Source organism: Gymnodraco acuticeps, unplaced genomic scaffold, assembly GCF_902827175.1.
Source record: "Gymnodraco acuticeps unplaced genomic scaffold, fGymAcu1.1, whole genome shotgun sequence".
NCBI lineage: Eukaryota > Metazoa > Chordata > Actinopteri > Perciformes > Bathydraconidae > Gymnodraco > Gymnodraco acuticeps.
Window position 1 is genome coordinate 268477 of NW_022989819.1, and position 12929 is coordinate 281405.

General features: G+C 40.8%; 1 protein-coding gene across 2 annotated transcripts in view; it reads left to right on the plus strand.

The window, feature by feature from the left end:
- Positions 1 to 12929, plus strand: part of myom3 (myomesin 3) — a 76552-nt gene that overhangs the window by 47870 nt on the left and 15753 nt on the right. For both annotated transcript variants that reach the window (XM_034233246.1, XM_034233242.1), the window contains 2 exons: positions 145 to 332; positions 3149 to 3275. In XM_034233246.1, coding sequence (XP_034089137.1) covers positions 145 to 332; positions 3149 to 3275 — 315 coding nt within the window. The remainder of the gene's footprint in view (positions 1 to 144; positions 333 to 3148; positions 3276 to 12929) is intronic.

A 12929-nucleotide genomic window follows, 5' to 3' on the forward strand; every position in this document is an offset into this window, starting at 1 on the left:
AGTTATCAATTTGCAACTCTACTCGCCCAGGGAGTTATTGGCACTTTTCAGTCTATTTAGCAAGAAAACTGCCGGCTGAGGTTTTCTCTTCCATCACCTATCATTTCTATTTTTTGGTTCTGTTTTTGTTTCTGCTTACTGCAGCGGTTCCCTCTGCTCCCTCTGCCATCGCCCTGCTGCTGTGCACCGGGTCAGAGATGGTGTTGGGATGGAGGGCCCCTGCGCGTCACGGGGGAGACCCTGTGCTCGAATACTACCTGGATCAGAGGGAGAAGGGCGGGAAAATGTGGAGAGAAGTCAACGTGAAGCCGGCCAAAAAGAGACAGTTTAAGGTCGGAAATGCTCCAGAAGGGTGCAATTACAGTGTAGTGTGATACTAGCAGCATGTCAGACTGCCACTCCACCACTTTGGGTCAAAGGGGAATATCTCAAAAACTGTGTGGTGGATTTCTATCATTTCTTTTACAGAAATGCATGGTGCCCAGAGGATGAACCCTAATGACTTTAGTGATCCTGTCACTTTTCCTTTCAGCAACACAAACAGGTTGGGAATGAGTATTCAGATCATTTACTCAAAAACGAGTATAAAAACTCTGTTACAAGGTCCCACATTCAAAAAGATACTCAAATAAGATGATGAGTATACAACCAAAAGTAAAATGACTTATTATGCAGACTATCAACATTCAGGATAATAGATAATAGGCCTATTGTAATATTGTACTATAATCTATAATTTCACAGATTATGGCAGCATTAGTGTTTTGATTGCTTTGTAGCTCAATTCATAACAGTACAATATCATAAATAATCTGTAAGTAATTAACAATATGACTATGTAAAGTTACTCATAACTCAAATCATCAAATAAAGTGGAGTTCATATTGTTACATACAACTGAACCACCTAAATAAAGTACAAGTAGATCATAATCGCACAAAAGTACAGTACTTAATGTAGTTATAACTTTACACCACTGCAAAAAGAATTACGTTTTCCAGTGAAACACCTTCAGCCCAATACGATGCACAAACATGTATGAAAACAAATTATTATTAATCAACTTTTTTGATGGGAAAAAGAATCATTAGAAATCCCTTTGTAAGCACAACAAAGAGAATTCACTCCTCAGCCTGCCGCCAAAAAGGGCTGAAACATTTTAATATAATCACGCTACTATAAGTTACCTCTGCATTTGGAAGTGGCCTAAAAAAACAATGGAATAATTGGCTGACGCTCCCTCATCCACATTGGCTGTGTCACTAGGCAACAGGCAGTGTCCATGGAGACCTGGAAGAAAGTAAAATCTTGAACCTGTCTCCAGGAGATTACAGGTGCTCTGTAATTAGACATTTTTTAGCTCCTGGGGACAAACAAAGACAAAGCCAATTAGAAATAAAATGACTGTCGTACACAATGTGAAGTTGACTTGAGGATCGGAGACCCTTCTTCGCCCAGAAGGAAACCTCTGATGGGAACTTGTAGCCCCCCCCTTTTGGGGAAAATGAATCATTTCAACAACCTCAAATCCTAAAAGAGCAATCTACACCTCTCACATTAGCTGTGTTGTGCCTTTTAAATTAGGTTGCTCACCTCCTGGATTTAACATTTGATAAGTATTTAATATTATTGATGTTTCTACAGGTTGGAGTTGAGCAGAAAATGTTCATTTTGTCATGAAAGCTTTCACAAATGTATCGGATGTCTATCTGGTCAACACCACAAACAAATACACTATACACTGATATCAATAATGCAAAAGCACCAAAACAACCCTTTTAAAAATATCTATTTACAAGTGAAGGCCCCCTAAAAGCATTATCAAAGGTGATATAATAAAATACATGTTTTTATATTGTTAATGCATCAAACTACTTCATACATTTAGAGGTTTAATGTAACTGGTAACCACATAGACGGATTAAACGTGACAAATACCCAACAATCCAAAAATGTTGCGGACAACTGTTTATTTGATAAGCTTCACACGTTTGAATGTTAAATCCTGACCTCCAATGTAACTGTTAACTAAAACTCTCAGATTAAAGTAGAAATTACCATATTTTCCTCTAAAAGATATTTTTTTAATTGTGCAGTAGTAGTGTAAATGTTACTTACTTTCCTTTACTGCCTAAATTGAATACAAATGTTACCAGTAATGCTTTAATGTGATGTCATAATGTCAGTCAGGTCATGATTTCATTTAATGCCCGCTCATGTAACTTAACTTTATGAAAACAAAAAGTATGTTAATTAATCAAATGCAGCCTGTTTGCCATCTAGTGGAGGACGACGGTACTTCCCTATTTATTTTGGCAGACAACCTTTGCATTTGTCTTGCAGGACTTACTGTAAATTGATCAGATAAGATGGTTGTCGTTCTATCTAAATGTGGCTAGGGGAAGATCTATAGATAATGCAGGGTGGGGGGAAATTGTTTTTTAGATAGCGTCTGCTATAACAGTGAAATTAGCTCCCTCTGGTTGAGTCAATTAGTGGCGGGGAGAGAGCCTGCAGCAGCATAGGTTCACAACTGTTCACCGAGGCGATAAGGGCCTTAAAGTCTAAGTGGCTGTGAATAGGAAGATCGATGGACAGATCAATACGGCTGAATCCCTTCTCTTCCCAAGCCAAAGTGTCTCTGGGGCTCAACAAAAATGCTGTGGCAGCAGCAGAGCTAATACCTTGTTAAATGCCTGCTTCAGTATGGAGAGGTGTTATTGTACAAACAGGGAAATTTTTTCACTTTTACAAAGTGCTAACTGAGCTCTGTTTTCCTCAAAACATCCACAATGCCAGAATGCATTATTTTTGTTTTATGCGTAGGAATTTATGCTGCATATACCTTTTTGAACAATGCTATAAAAAAGTGAGATGTTTACTGTCAATAAGAACAATTAGAAATCACTTAGTGTAGTGTATAATAATAAAGACAAATTAGACAAACCATCCAGACATACTGTATACCTCAGGATTTTAACTAAACAAACTTGAAAAACAAGTGATCATTGTGTTTAAATCTGCCTACTTCATTGTAAATAGAAATGAAACTAAAGACTTTGGCTTCAGTGAGATGTAGCACATTTAGGTTTGTCTGATCACTACCCACATTTCCCCAGAGTGAATCATGCCTGATTTATATTCTCAGGTTTGTAACCTGACAAGTGGAGACTTCTACCAGTTCCGTGTGTTTGCTGCCAACATGGCCGGCGTGGGGAAGCCGTCTGAGAGCAGCGAAGCTTTCCTCTGTGAGAAATGGACCATGCCAGAGCCAGGTGAGGAGAAAATGTCACTTTATGTTAGTTCATACAATAAGTAGAACATGTTTAACTTAAGAAATGACTGAATAGATATCTATGATCTGCATTGTAGGGAAGCAGAGTATGAATAAAGATACAACATTTAAAAGTTTTAAAACACATACTCTGCTATGAATAATAATTCGTATTGTAATATCATGAAATGAGTTTTCAAACAAAATAGCATTATAGTTCCAGAATATATAAATGGACATATATGGACACCTTATACCCCATTTAAATAAATCTAGGGTTTTTGAGAAAGCAAATATTTTAAATGTTACGAGGTGAATTACTGCACACAAGAGAACTCCTGCTTCACTGACAAATCCATTCTCAGCGCATGGTGCATTGGAAGGTTTTAGTTTTCCACATCACTCTCGTGCTGGGTGCATATTTGACCAAGATGTGCTTCCATGTGCTTGTTAATGCTTGTTTTAAACAAAAGTCTTAGCTCAGAGAAACATTCCTCCTTTAGTTATAAAATAGTATAACTAAAAACATAATAGTTATAAAAACATATGTCTGTCTGCAGAGTGAAGGTCAAACACCCAAGTGAAGCAACCATAAGATATTCTGAGTAAGGGGGACTTTAACTTTAGAAATCAATAGTTTCCAGATAACTGATTAATTTAGAGCATTGGGTATTTAAGAGTTCCATTACCATGCTGATCTACAGATTTTTCTAAAGGCTGTGAGTTCACAAACTAAAGGTTTATTGACTTCAGCTTGGAAAGGGAGGCAAGACGATCCATCAACTGGACGAGCCATTAACACTCACTAACTGTTATTTTTAATGTAAAATCACACACTTAAAAGTGCATATGGTCAACTCCCAACATAACAGATAAAAACAGGCCATTTGCATATTATGCCATTCAAGTGCACAATGGAGACAGAGGTCAGCATTCAAGTGCAATCCGTAGCTGAAACAGACAACACATCCTCACTCCCAGGTCGGCCTATGTTGACGTTATGTCAAGTCGGCTTTTTCCAACGCAAGGGGGGGCCTTAGTGTCCATTTTCAGCTTTCCGGGATGTCCATATGCTTCTATGGACGCTCATGGAAGCACGGCGTTCGTTTGTGTCGACTGCCCTTAAAGGCAATGTGAGCGTCCATTCTCATTGGATAACGGAGAATTGTACACCCGGAAGTAAGTATTCCCCTTACTGTCGATTGATTTTACAGTGATATCTGCACTACTCATCGACTAAAAAACACCAGATTATCCTTGTTAATTACACAACATTGATTGGTTTAAATTGTGTGCAATGCTTTTGTATTTTTCCCCTTCGATTCGGAGAAACAAATATTTTTTCGGAGTAAAGGATAGCAGAAGACACTACACTACCCAGAATCCCCAGCTATCGTTTGGACTACACCCAGTGGCGTTGCGCAATATTTCGGGGCTCCCCCGCAGGTCGGACCATGGGGCCCCGCCCCCTCCCCTAAATCAATAATAGAGTGACATGGCATAGACATCGCGGCCACTTTTTTAAATGTTTATTTTTTCAGGCATCTTTTGTAAACAGTAGGCCTATAGGTCAGTAGGAACTTTCTGTATAGATACATCTGATTTAAACAGTATAGGGTCAGTAGGAACTTTCTGTATAATATACATCTGATTTAAACAGTAAGGTCAGTAGGAACTGTATAATAATATACATCTGATTGAAACATAATTGACAAATACAAACAAGTGGCTGTGTATTTTTTGTAACATGAAGGTATATTGTAGAACGTTATAGCCTATCATCATTGGAGTTCACACAACGGAACGGTTCACATAACATTCTGTATAAAAGAAAAGTAGCCTACAAAAAACAAGCAAATAAAACACATCCTATATAGGCTACAAAGAGGATGCAATCAGCTTTGTAGGCCTATTATTTTATACGAGCACGTCTCCTGGCATTCTTCTGCGCAAAGTCCTGTATAACAGTCTTTAAATCTATACTGCGTGCGCGTCGGCTCTCAATACTAAGGACTGCTAACCCAGACAGTCTCTCTTGCGACATTGTGCTCCTCAAATATGTCTTTATTAATTTAAGTTTTGAGAAAGATCTCTCAGCACTGGCAACAGTCACGGGTATAGTTAAAAACAATTTCAGTGCTGTGGCAACATCGGGGATACTTGGCAAAATGGACTGATTTTCAATGAGCAGGGTTTGTGCAAGGTCTTTGATTGTTCCACGCTCAATTTTCTTTATAGTAGGCCTAAGAGCATTACGGAGGGACAGGATCTGGAAAGGAAACTCGGCTGACAGGTCGTCTTTATACTGGCCTGATAAAGCACTTGCGGACTCAGACAGATCCTTGTCTGTTGCGCGCAAAAGTTCGCGGGGAAGCAGAAAAGAAAATCGCTGTGCAACTTCGCTCATTCCAACAAATCGATTTTTGAGTTGGGCAACGACAATATCGATATTTGCGTAAAATACCGCCACTCTAAAATGCTCCCCTGGGTCTTGGAGCCGCTGGTCCTCGCAAAGCTCTGAAAAGTGCCTCTTTGTGCGCCTTGCGCGTCTGTCTTTGAAGAGACTGTGGACACCCCATGAGGATGCCAGGTCTTGCGCGTGCGCTTTTAAGCCATCAAACTCTCCTCGGAGTTGGGCAAGTGTATCGGTTGCGTTACCAAGCATTGCTGTCGCCTGTAAGAGGTCCACGTCTTTGCGCTGGAGAGCTTGGGACACAATGTTGACTGTTTCAAGGACCTTGCCCTGTATTACAGTCATTACAACAAACTCAAAGCTCTCCATGGCCTTTTTCAAGCCAGTCGCCTCGGCACGTTCCTCGCTTTTTTTGGAGAGCAAGTCTATCTTAGTTAGCGCTTGCATAATGTCAGCATAACGGAACCGCAATGATTGGACGGCGTCTTGTCTTGATGCCCATCGTGTCGGGCATAGTCTCTTCAGTGTAGGCTGGCCAGCCTTGGGCACTGAGAGGTGTGTTTCCAAAAGCTCCCATCGTTTGATGCTTCCACTAAAGAATACATATAGCCTTTCAACAGTGTCGTAGAAGTCTTTTATCTCAGGTATATTTTGGCATGCGTCATTGAGTACAAGGTTTAAATTGTGCGCAGCACAATGAATGTACACTGCGTTGGGCTCTTTATCCCTTATGCGTTTTTGTACACCGGAGTAGACGCCACTCATATTGCTAGCCCCGTCATATCCTTGTCCGCGGCACTTCCCAAGTAGTATCCCCTTTCTCTCCATCGATTCGAGAATTTCTCTCTCTAGACCTGCAGCAGTTTGGTCTGTGACTGCATGGAAGCCCAAAAAACTTTCGTTTATTTTCACCTCTGTAGGGTTTCCATTTTCATCATTTGCTATAGTAACATATCTGAACACTTGACTCAGTTGGTCTACTTTTGAAATGTCCTGGGTAGTATCCATTATAATCGAATAGAATTCTGCATTCTGTATGTCTGTAATGCAATCATTACAGACATACAGAATGCAGAATTCTATTCTGTCCTGCACTTTTTTCGATAGCAATGAAATTATTTCGTTTTGAGTTTGAGGACTTAGGTAGTGCACCTTCTTTTTGCTTTCAATAAGCCTTTGCAGAACTGGATCATAACGCGCCATAAGTTCTATGGTAGATAAGAAATTACCATTATCTATATCACCTATTTTCTCTCTGTGACCCCGGAAAGCAGAGTTGCGAGAGGCCAGTGTTAGTGTAACATCAGTTATTCTGGTTAGGACCTCGGTCCAAAACCCCACCTCTCTCTTAAACTCAGATGATATTTGCGCGTCAATGGTCAGATTATTTTTCCACGTATCATACACGACACATGCTGCCAAATGAGAGCGAGAGAATTCGTGTTCCTTAATCTTTTTAGAGAGACCCTGCCAATCATTTATTCTTATTCTCCACGCTTGGTGGAGGTGATGGGCAGACGGTCTGTCACCGAACAGCCAGCACTGCTCACAGTACACCCGGTCCATAGATGGCGAGTAACATAGCCACTTTCGTGGAATTCTACATCCAATTTTGGATGTTTTGTTATAGAACTCTTTTGAAAAGCACCTTCCCTTCCCATCCCTTTTGAATGGCCCTTCAGGCTTGCATGGCCCGTTATTCAGAATGTACCGTTTAACATCATCATCTTCTAAATCTACAGGGAATTTCCCCTATCAGTAGGGTATTCAGTCACAGAGTTGTCGCTGGCCAACGTGTCCCTGGGGTGGGTGGGAGCTGCTGTCACTGTCGGGGCACGGCTAGCTGGCTGGGCAACCTTGGCTATGTCTGAACTGGCCTCGGAGGGGGCACAGCTGACTTCTTGCTGACCTGCAAAAAGGAACGGATTATATTGCAATTCCAATGTAACCTGTAGCATACTGACTCGTACTGTTTATGGCGATTGGCGAATAAAACTTTCTATTATTCTAACCTGTCTCGAAGCGTGAGGCACGACTAGCTGGCTCGGCTGTAACGGGGCTGCTGGGGTCTGTGGGGGCACGGCTAGCTGGCTGGGCAGCCTTGTCTATGCCTATGTCTGAACTGGCCTCGGAGGGGGCACAGCTGACTTCTTGCTGACCTGCAAAAATGAACGGATTAGATTCCAATTCCAATGTAACCTGTAGCATACTGGTTATGGCGAATAAAACTTTATATTATTCTAATGTCTAACCTGTCTCGAAGCGCGAGGCACGACTAGCTGGCTCGGCTGTAACGGGGCTGCTGGGCTGTCTGCCTGGACTCGGAGCTGACGGCCGGGGGCCGGGGGGGTTGCTAGCGGTCTATCTGCAGTAACGTTAGAGTCTACGTCTACCTTTGCTGCCTGCCGGAACAATGACGTTATTTTAGGTAGTTTTGCCCTCTCCTGTTCGGCTTTCGCTCTCATTTTGCTTTTCTGAGCACCGCTTGGGTAGTGGCGCTTCATTTTTCATGTTTACCGGCAACGCAACTAATGAACGTTATTTATATGAGCAATGCTTCCCGCTTTGTTTTGAACGCTGCCCAGCCTGCCAATGAACATTAGTTATCAGCCGGCTAGCCCTATCGCAGATGAGCAAATAATTATAATGATACACTGTTGTACTACTACAGGCAGCGTACACATGACGTAGCAACATAGCAGGGAGGGGGGGGGGGCCCGCCCTCTGCACCCTGTTCCCGCGTTACGAAATCTAAGAGGATAGCCTACAGTGGGGGCGGGGCCCCCTAAGCTCCGGGGCTCCCCCGCACCGCGGGGGGTGCGGGGGCCTCCGCTACGCCACTGACTACACCATGTGCTCTGTTTGACAAACCCCGTGATAGTCCTCAAGCTCTGTGATTGGAGAGTGTGCTCCGAGGGTTACGCCGAGCCTCGAACAGCACTTGAAATGGGATGGAATCACGGCAGACTGTCCAAAACTGGATTTGAACGGGTCCACCGCGTCCCCCCCTCCCCCACCCCGTCCCCAGAACTACACATGCTGGCTATTCTGTTTCGCAACATGTTCTCTATCTATGGCACGTCTCTACTTGGAGTTGTAGTTTTAAAAGACGTTTTCGTATTTCCCATAATAAGTATTACACTGTGTACATCCCTGGAGGTTTAGGGGATAGGAAACACTCACATTTAAAACATATAATTAATAAATGGGTGAAAATTGCTTGTGCCCATAATGGGCAGCATTAATATATATACACACATGCCAGCTAAGGTCAGAAGAGCTTTATTTAACAGCTGGTCTTATGTTTTTGACCCCTCCTGTTGTTAATTGATAACATTACATCACATTACATTAATTGATAAGCCTGAAACATGCACTTGTCAAGGTTCAGAGGCACATTTTGCAAATATGGCAGTCGCCATCGATCAGCTTAATATAATATATACTTTATTGATCCCAAGTTGGAACATTTGCGTTACATCAGCATGTGTTACAGTTAAATATGCAGTGGTGTTTATTTGTAAATCATTTAGTATAATCACACAAATTCTGTGTTTTATATTCAACAATTCTGTGTTCTTTATTTATTGATTGTTCAATACCGGACAAGGCCGGAGATGAAATATCTACATACATCTTATAAGAGTATAATACATTATGTATAATATCAGTTAAAATAAGTGCTTCAACATAGTTAACATTGCTGGAGGTATGCACAAATATTGATAGATGTCTTGTAATGCACTATTGAGGAACCTGTAGGGTTGGGAACCGAAACTCGGTTCCAGATGAGAACCGATAAGAAAATGCCGGGTACCGGGTACCCATACAAAATACACAATTTCGGTTCTGCTTAACGGTTCCTAAACGCGGTAGACCCTGTATTCCAGCGGGTCCGTCTGCACCGCGGTGCTGCGGTGACCCGGTGGAATACAGGGCGGACCTGGAGAATCACAGAACGGCCGGTCGTCAGCGGGCCGTTGACGGCCGGCTCGGTACGCTGACGGCCGGCACCGCCCTTCATTTTTTTAAACGGCATCATATAAATTGCGCTGACAGGCGACAGAGGTCCACAGTTGCCCCGCAGCGATGCTCCCCCGCCCTCCCGTAGACATTTCACGAGCTCAGTCACTTCATAACACCAAAGATAGGTCGCGGTAAACACTCTGAAGTGAGGCTCCACTACACTAAAAAAGAAAAAGAAAAGGCAAAGTGTAATGCCTGTTAATAGCTATTCACAGGCATAGCTCAGTTAAAATAAAGCACAGCTATTGTGCAATACATTTGTATTGCATGTATATTTTTTAGTAACAATTTCAGTTAAAGCTTTTAAGAATAAATATATTTTTGTTATCTAAACGTTTGACCTCTTTATTTTACAATTTTGGAATCGAAACGGGGAATCGATAAGAACCGGAATCGATAAGCAGAACCGGAATCGAAATCGGAATCGATACATTTCAAACGATACCCATCCCTAGGAACCTGCGACCCAAGTTTTTCATTCAATGCATAACTACACCATAGTTGTGTAGGCCTATATGATATGTCAATAAACCTTAGAAAATCTTGAAATCTTGAAAGGGATGTGCAAAATAGTCATTATATACAGTCTTTAATGAACTATTAGTAGAGAATAACGAGTAATGAATATACTTTATAGGGATCCTATTAATATCTAATAATAAAAATAATGAAATGCAATAACATGCTTTAACCACTAGGTGTCCCTTTATATCAGCTGTGCACCTTTATGGTGTAAATACAGCCTATCTACCAATTGGATCAAATATAAAAGTCAGCCGAATTAGTGTTGATACTGCAAGGAGACGTATTGTGTGAAAAGAAATGTAAGATGTTGTTTAATGGCTGATATATTTATGATCCACGTCACGTTTTCAGTTCCTCATGTTTGTCTAGAAGTCTTCTCATCAGGGCTCTATAAATACAGAACTACGGCAGATATGTAATATTTAATGCAGCCGAACCGTGTATTACAATGCCGGTATGTGATGACTTTCAAAGAGAAAAGCAAGCACACTCGGAATAAAGTATTATTTTTTTTTTTTTAAATGTTTTCGGTCTGTTTCCGGTATTTGTTAATGACGATGTGCTGTGAGATGTGAGACTGGAATTGCACAGGGGAAAATAACGTAGGCTATCTTTAGATGCGGATTTTGTTAACTAATATGTTTTCGCTGTGGACCAACACTATACATTGACGGGGAAGGGGGGTAGCAATAAAGATAACACCATTAAACAGTTACACAACATAACAGAAATAATATCGATAGCAGCGTCCCTAGCAACCACCTTGGTAACAATGAAAACGTTATGGACGCAATTTCCTGAAGTAATCTTCGTAATAACTAGCAAACTAAAGATCCTGTACATCCACTGCACACATAATCTGAAATAACAACTCATATTTCTCGCATCAAATGACATCAAAACGCATTTTAATGGCCAAACTAACTTTAAAATAGGCCTTTTCCACCGAGAATAAAATGAAGTTCGGCCATTTTTTTTTTCTGCAGGGAGAAATTTGAAGATCACGTGACGTCAAACAGAGCACATGGTGTAGTCCAAACGATAGCTGGGGATTCTGGGTAGTGTAGTGTCTTCTGCCATCCTTTACTCCGAAAAAATATATGTTTCTCCGAATCGAAGGGGAAAAATACAAAAGCATTGCACACAATTTAAACCAATCAATGTTGTGTAATTACAAGGATAATCTGGTGTTTTTTAGTCGATGAGTAGTGCAGATATCACTGTAAAATCAATCGACAGTAAGGGGAATACTTACTTCCGGGTGTACAATTCTCCGTTATCCAATGAGAATGGACGATCACATTGCCTTTAAGGGCAGCCGACACAAACGAATGCCGTGCTTCCATGAGCGTCCATAGAAGCATATGGACATCCCGGAAAGCTGAAAATGGACGCTAAGGGCCCCCCCCCTTGCGTTGAAAATGGACGCTAAGGCCCCCCCCCTTGCGTTGGAAAAAGCCGAGAGGGGACTTGACATAACGTCAACATAGGCCGACCTGGGAGTGAGGATGTGTTGCAACAGAAGCTAAAGTGAGTTTGAGGTACTGGAATTCATTATTTGTTGAGTTTGTTTTGTCCTTTAATATTGCTTTGACTGAAGAGCCCTTGAGCAAGACCCTGATCCCACTATCTGATGCTCTGAGAGGTGGCGAACAAAAACAAACTTAAGGATTTAACCTTTAGTTAGTTTGGATTAAATTAGATGTTGAATTGTCCATATTAATGTTAAAATATGAAATAGAAATGTGTAAAGCCTGTGTTTTATTGTTAATGCTATAAAACAACGTTTAATCATGTTGAGTTTTCTTGATAGAAAATTATATATATTGTTTTATTTGCATCTTTACTGCCTTTTCATTGATAAATGTTCTATTTAAGTCTCAGGAGAATATTACCGCTATATTAAGATAGAGATCACATGAAGAAGGTATTTCAAGGTATCTGAAGAAGTATTTTAAAAACTGGAGAGTTGAGGTGCGTTTTCAGGTATTCATTCCCTAAGAATCTCATATAGCAAAACACATCTATAAAGGAGAAAAGTTGGTAAAAACTGAAGAAGACGTGAATGGAAAAAATCTAATTTTTAGCAAGCCGTCATTATTTTGACTAACAGACAGAAAACAATGTGTAGATAGATTGTTAGTTACAAAATAAACATGTAACAATACGTTTTCCTTCCCCATTGGAAATTACATTGCATTATTATTAACACACATTCTGTATAGTATACACAAACTCACACTCACACACACACACAAACACACACACACACACACACTGGCTGCTCGATTATGGCAAAAATCATAATCTCGATTATTTGGGTCAATAATTGATATCACGATTATTAAAAACGATTATCCAAAACATCTATTTATTGAAAAGAAAAATTGGAACAGTATGTTTTTAACAGTTGATTACCCTGAACTTTAAGTATAATTCAACTGAAAAACAAAAACAAAAAAATAGTTGTAATTATGTTGTTTTCATAATCGTTGCAAGCCAAAATCGTAATTGCGATTTAAAATACGATTTAATTGAGCAGCCCTAACACACACACACACACACACACACTCACAGACTCACCTGCAGTGTGTGGTGTTTCAGGTTCCGGCCCCGCTCCTATCAGCCTCTTGTGATATTAATATAGAAAATGGAGGCTCTCTCATACATGCCACTTTTGAAGCGCAGCTC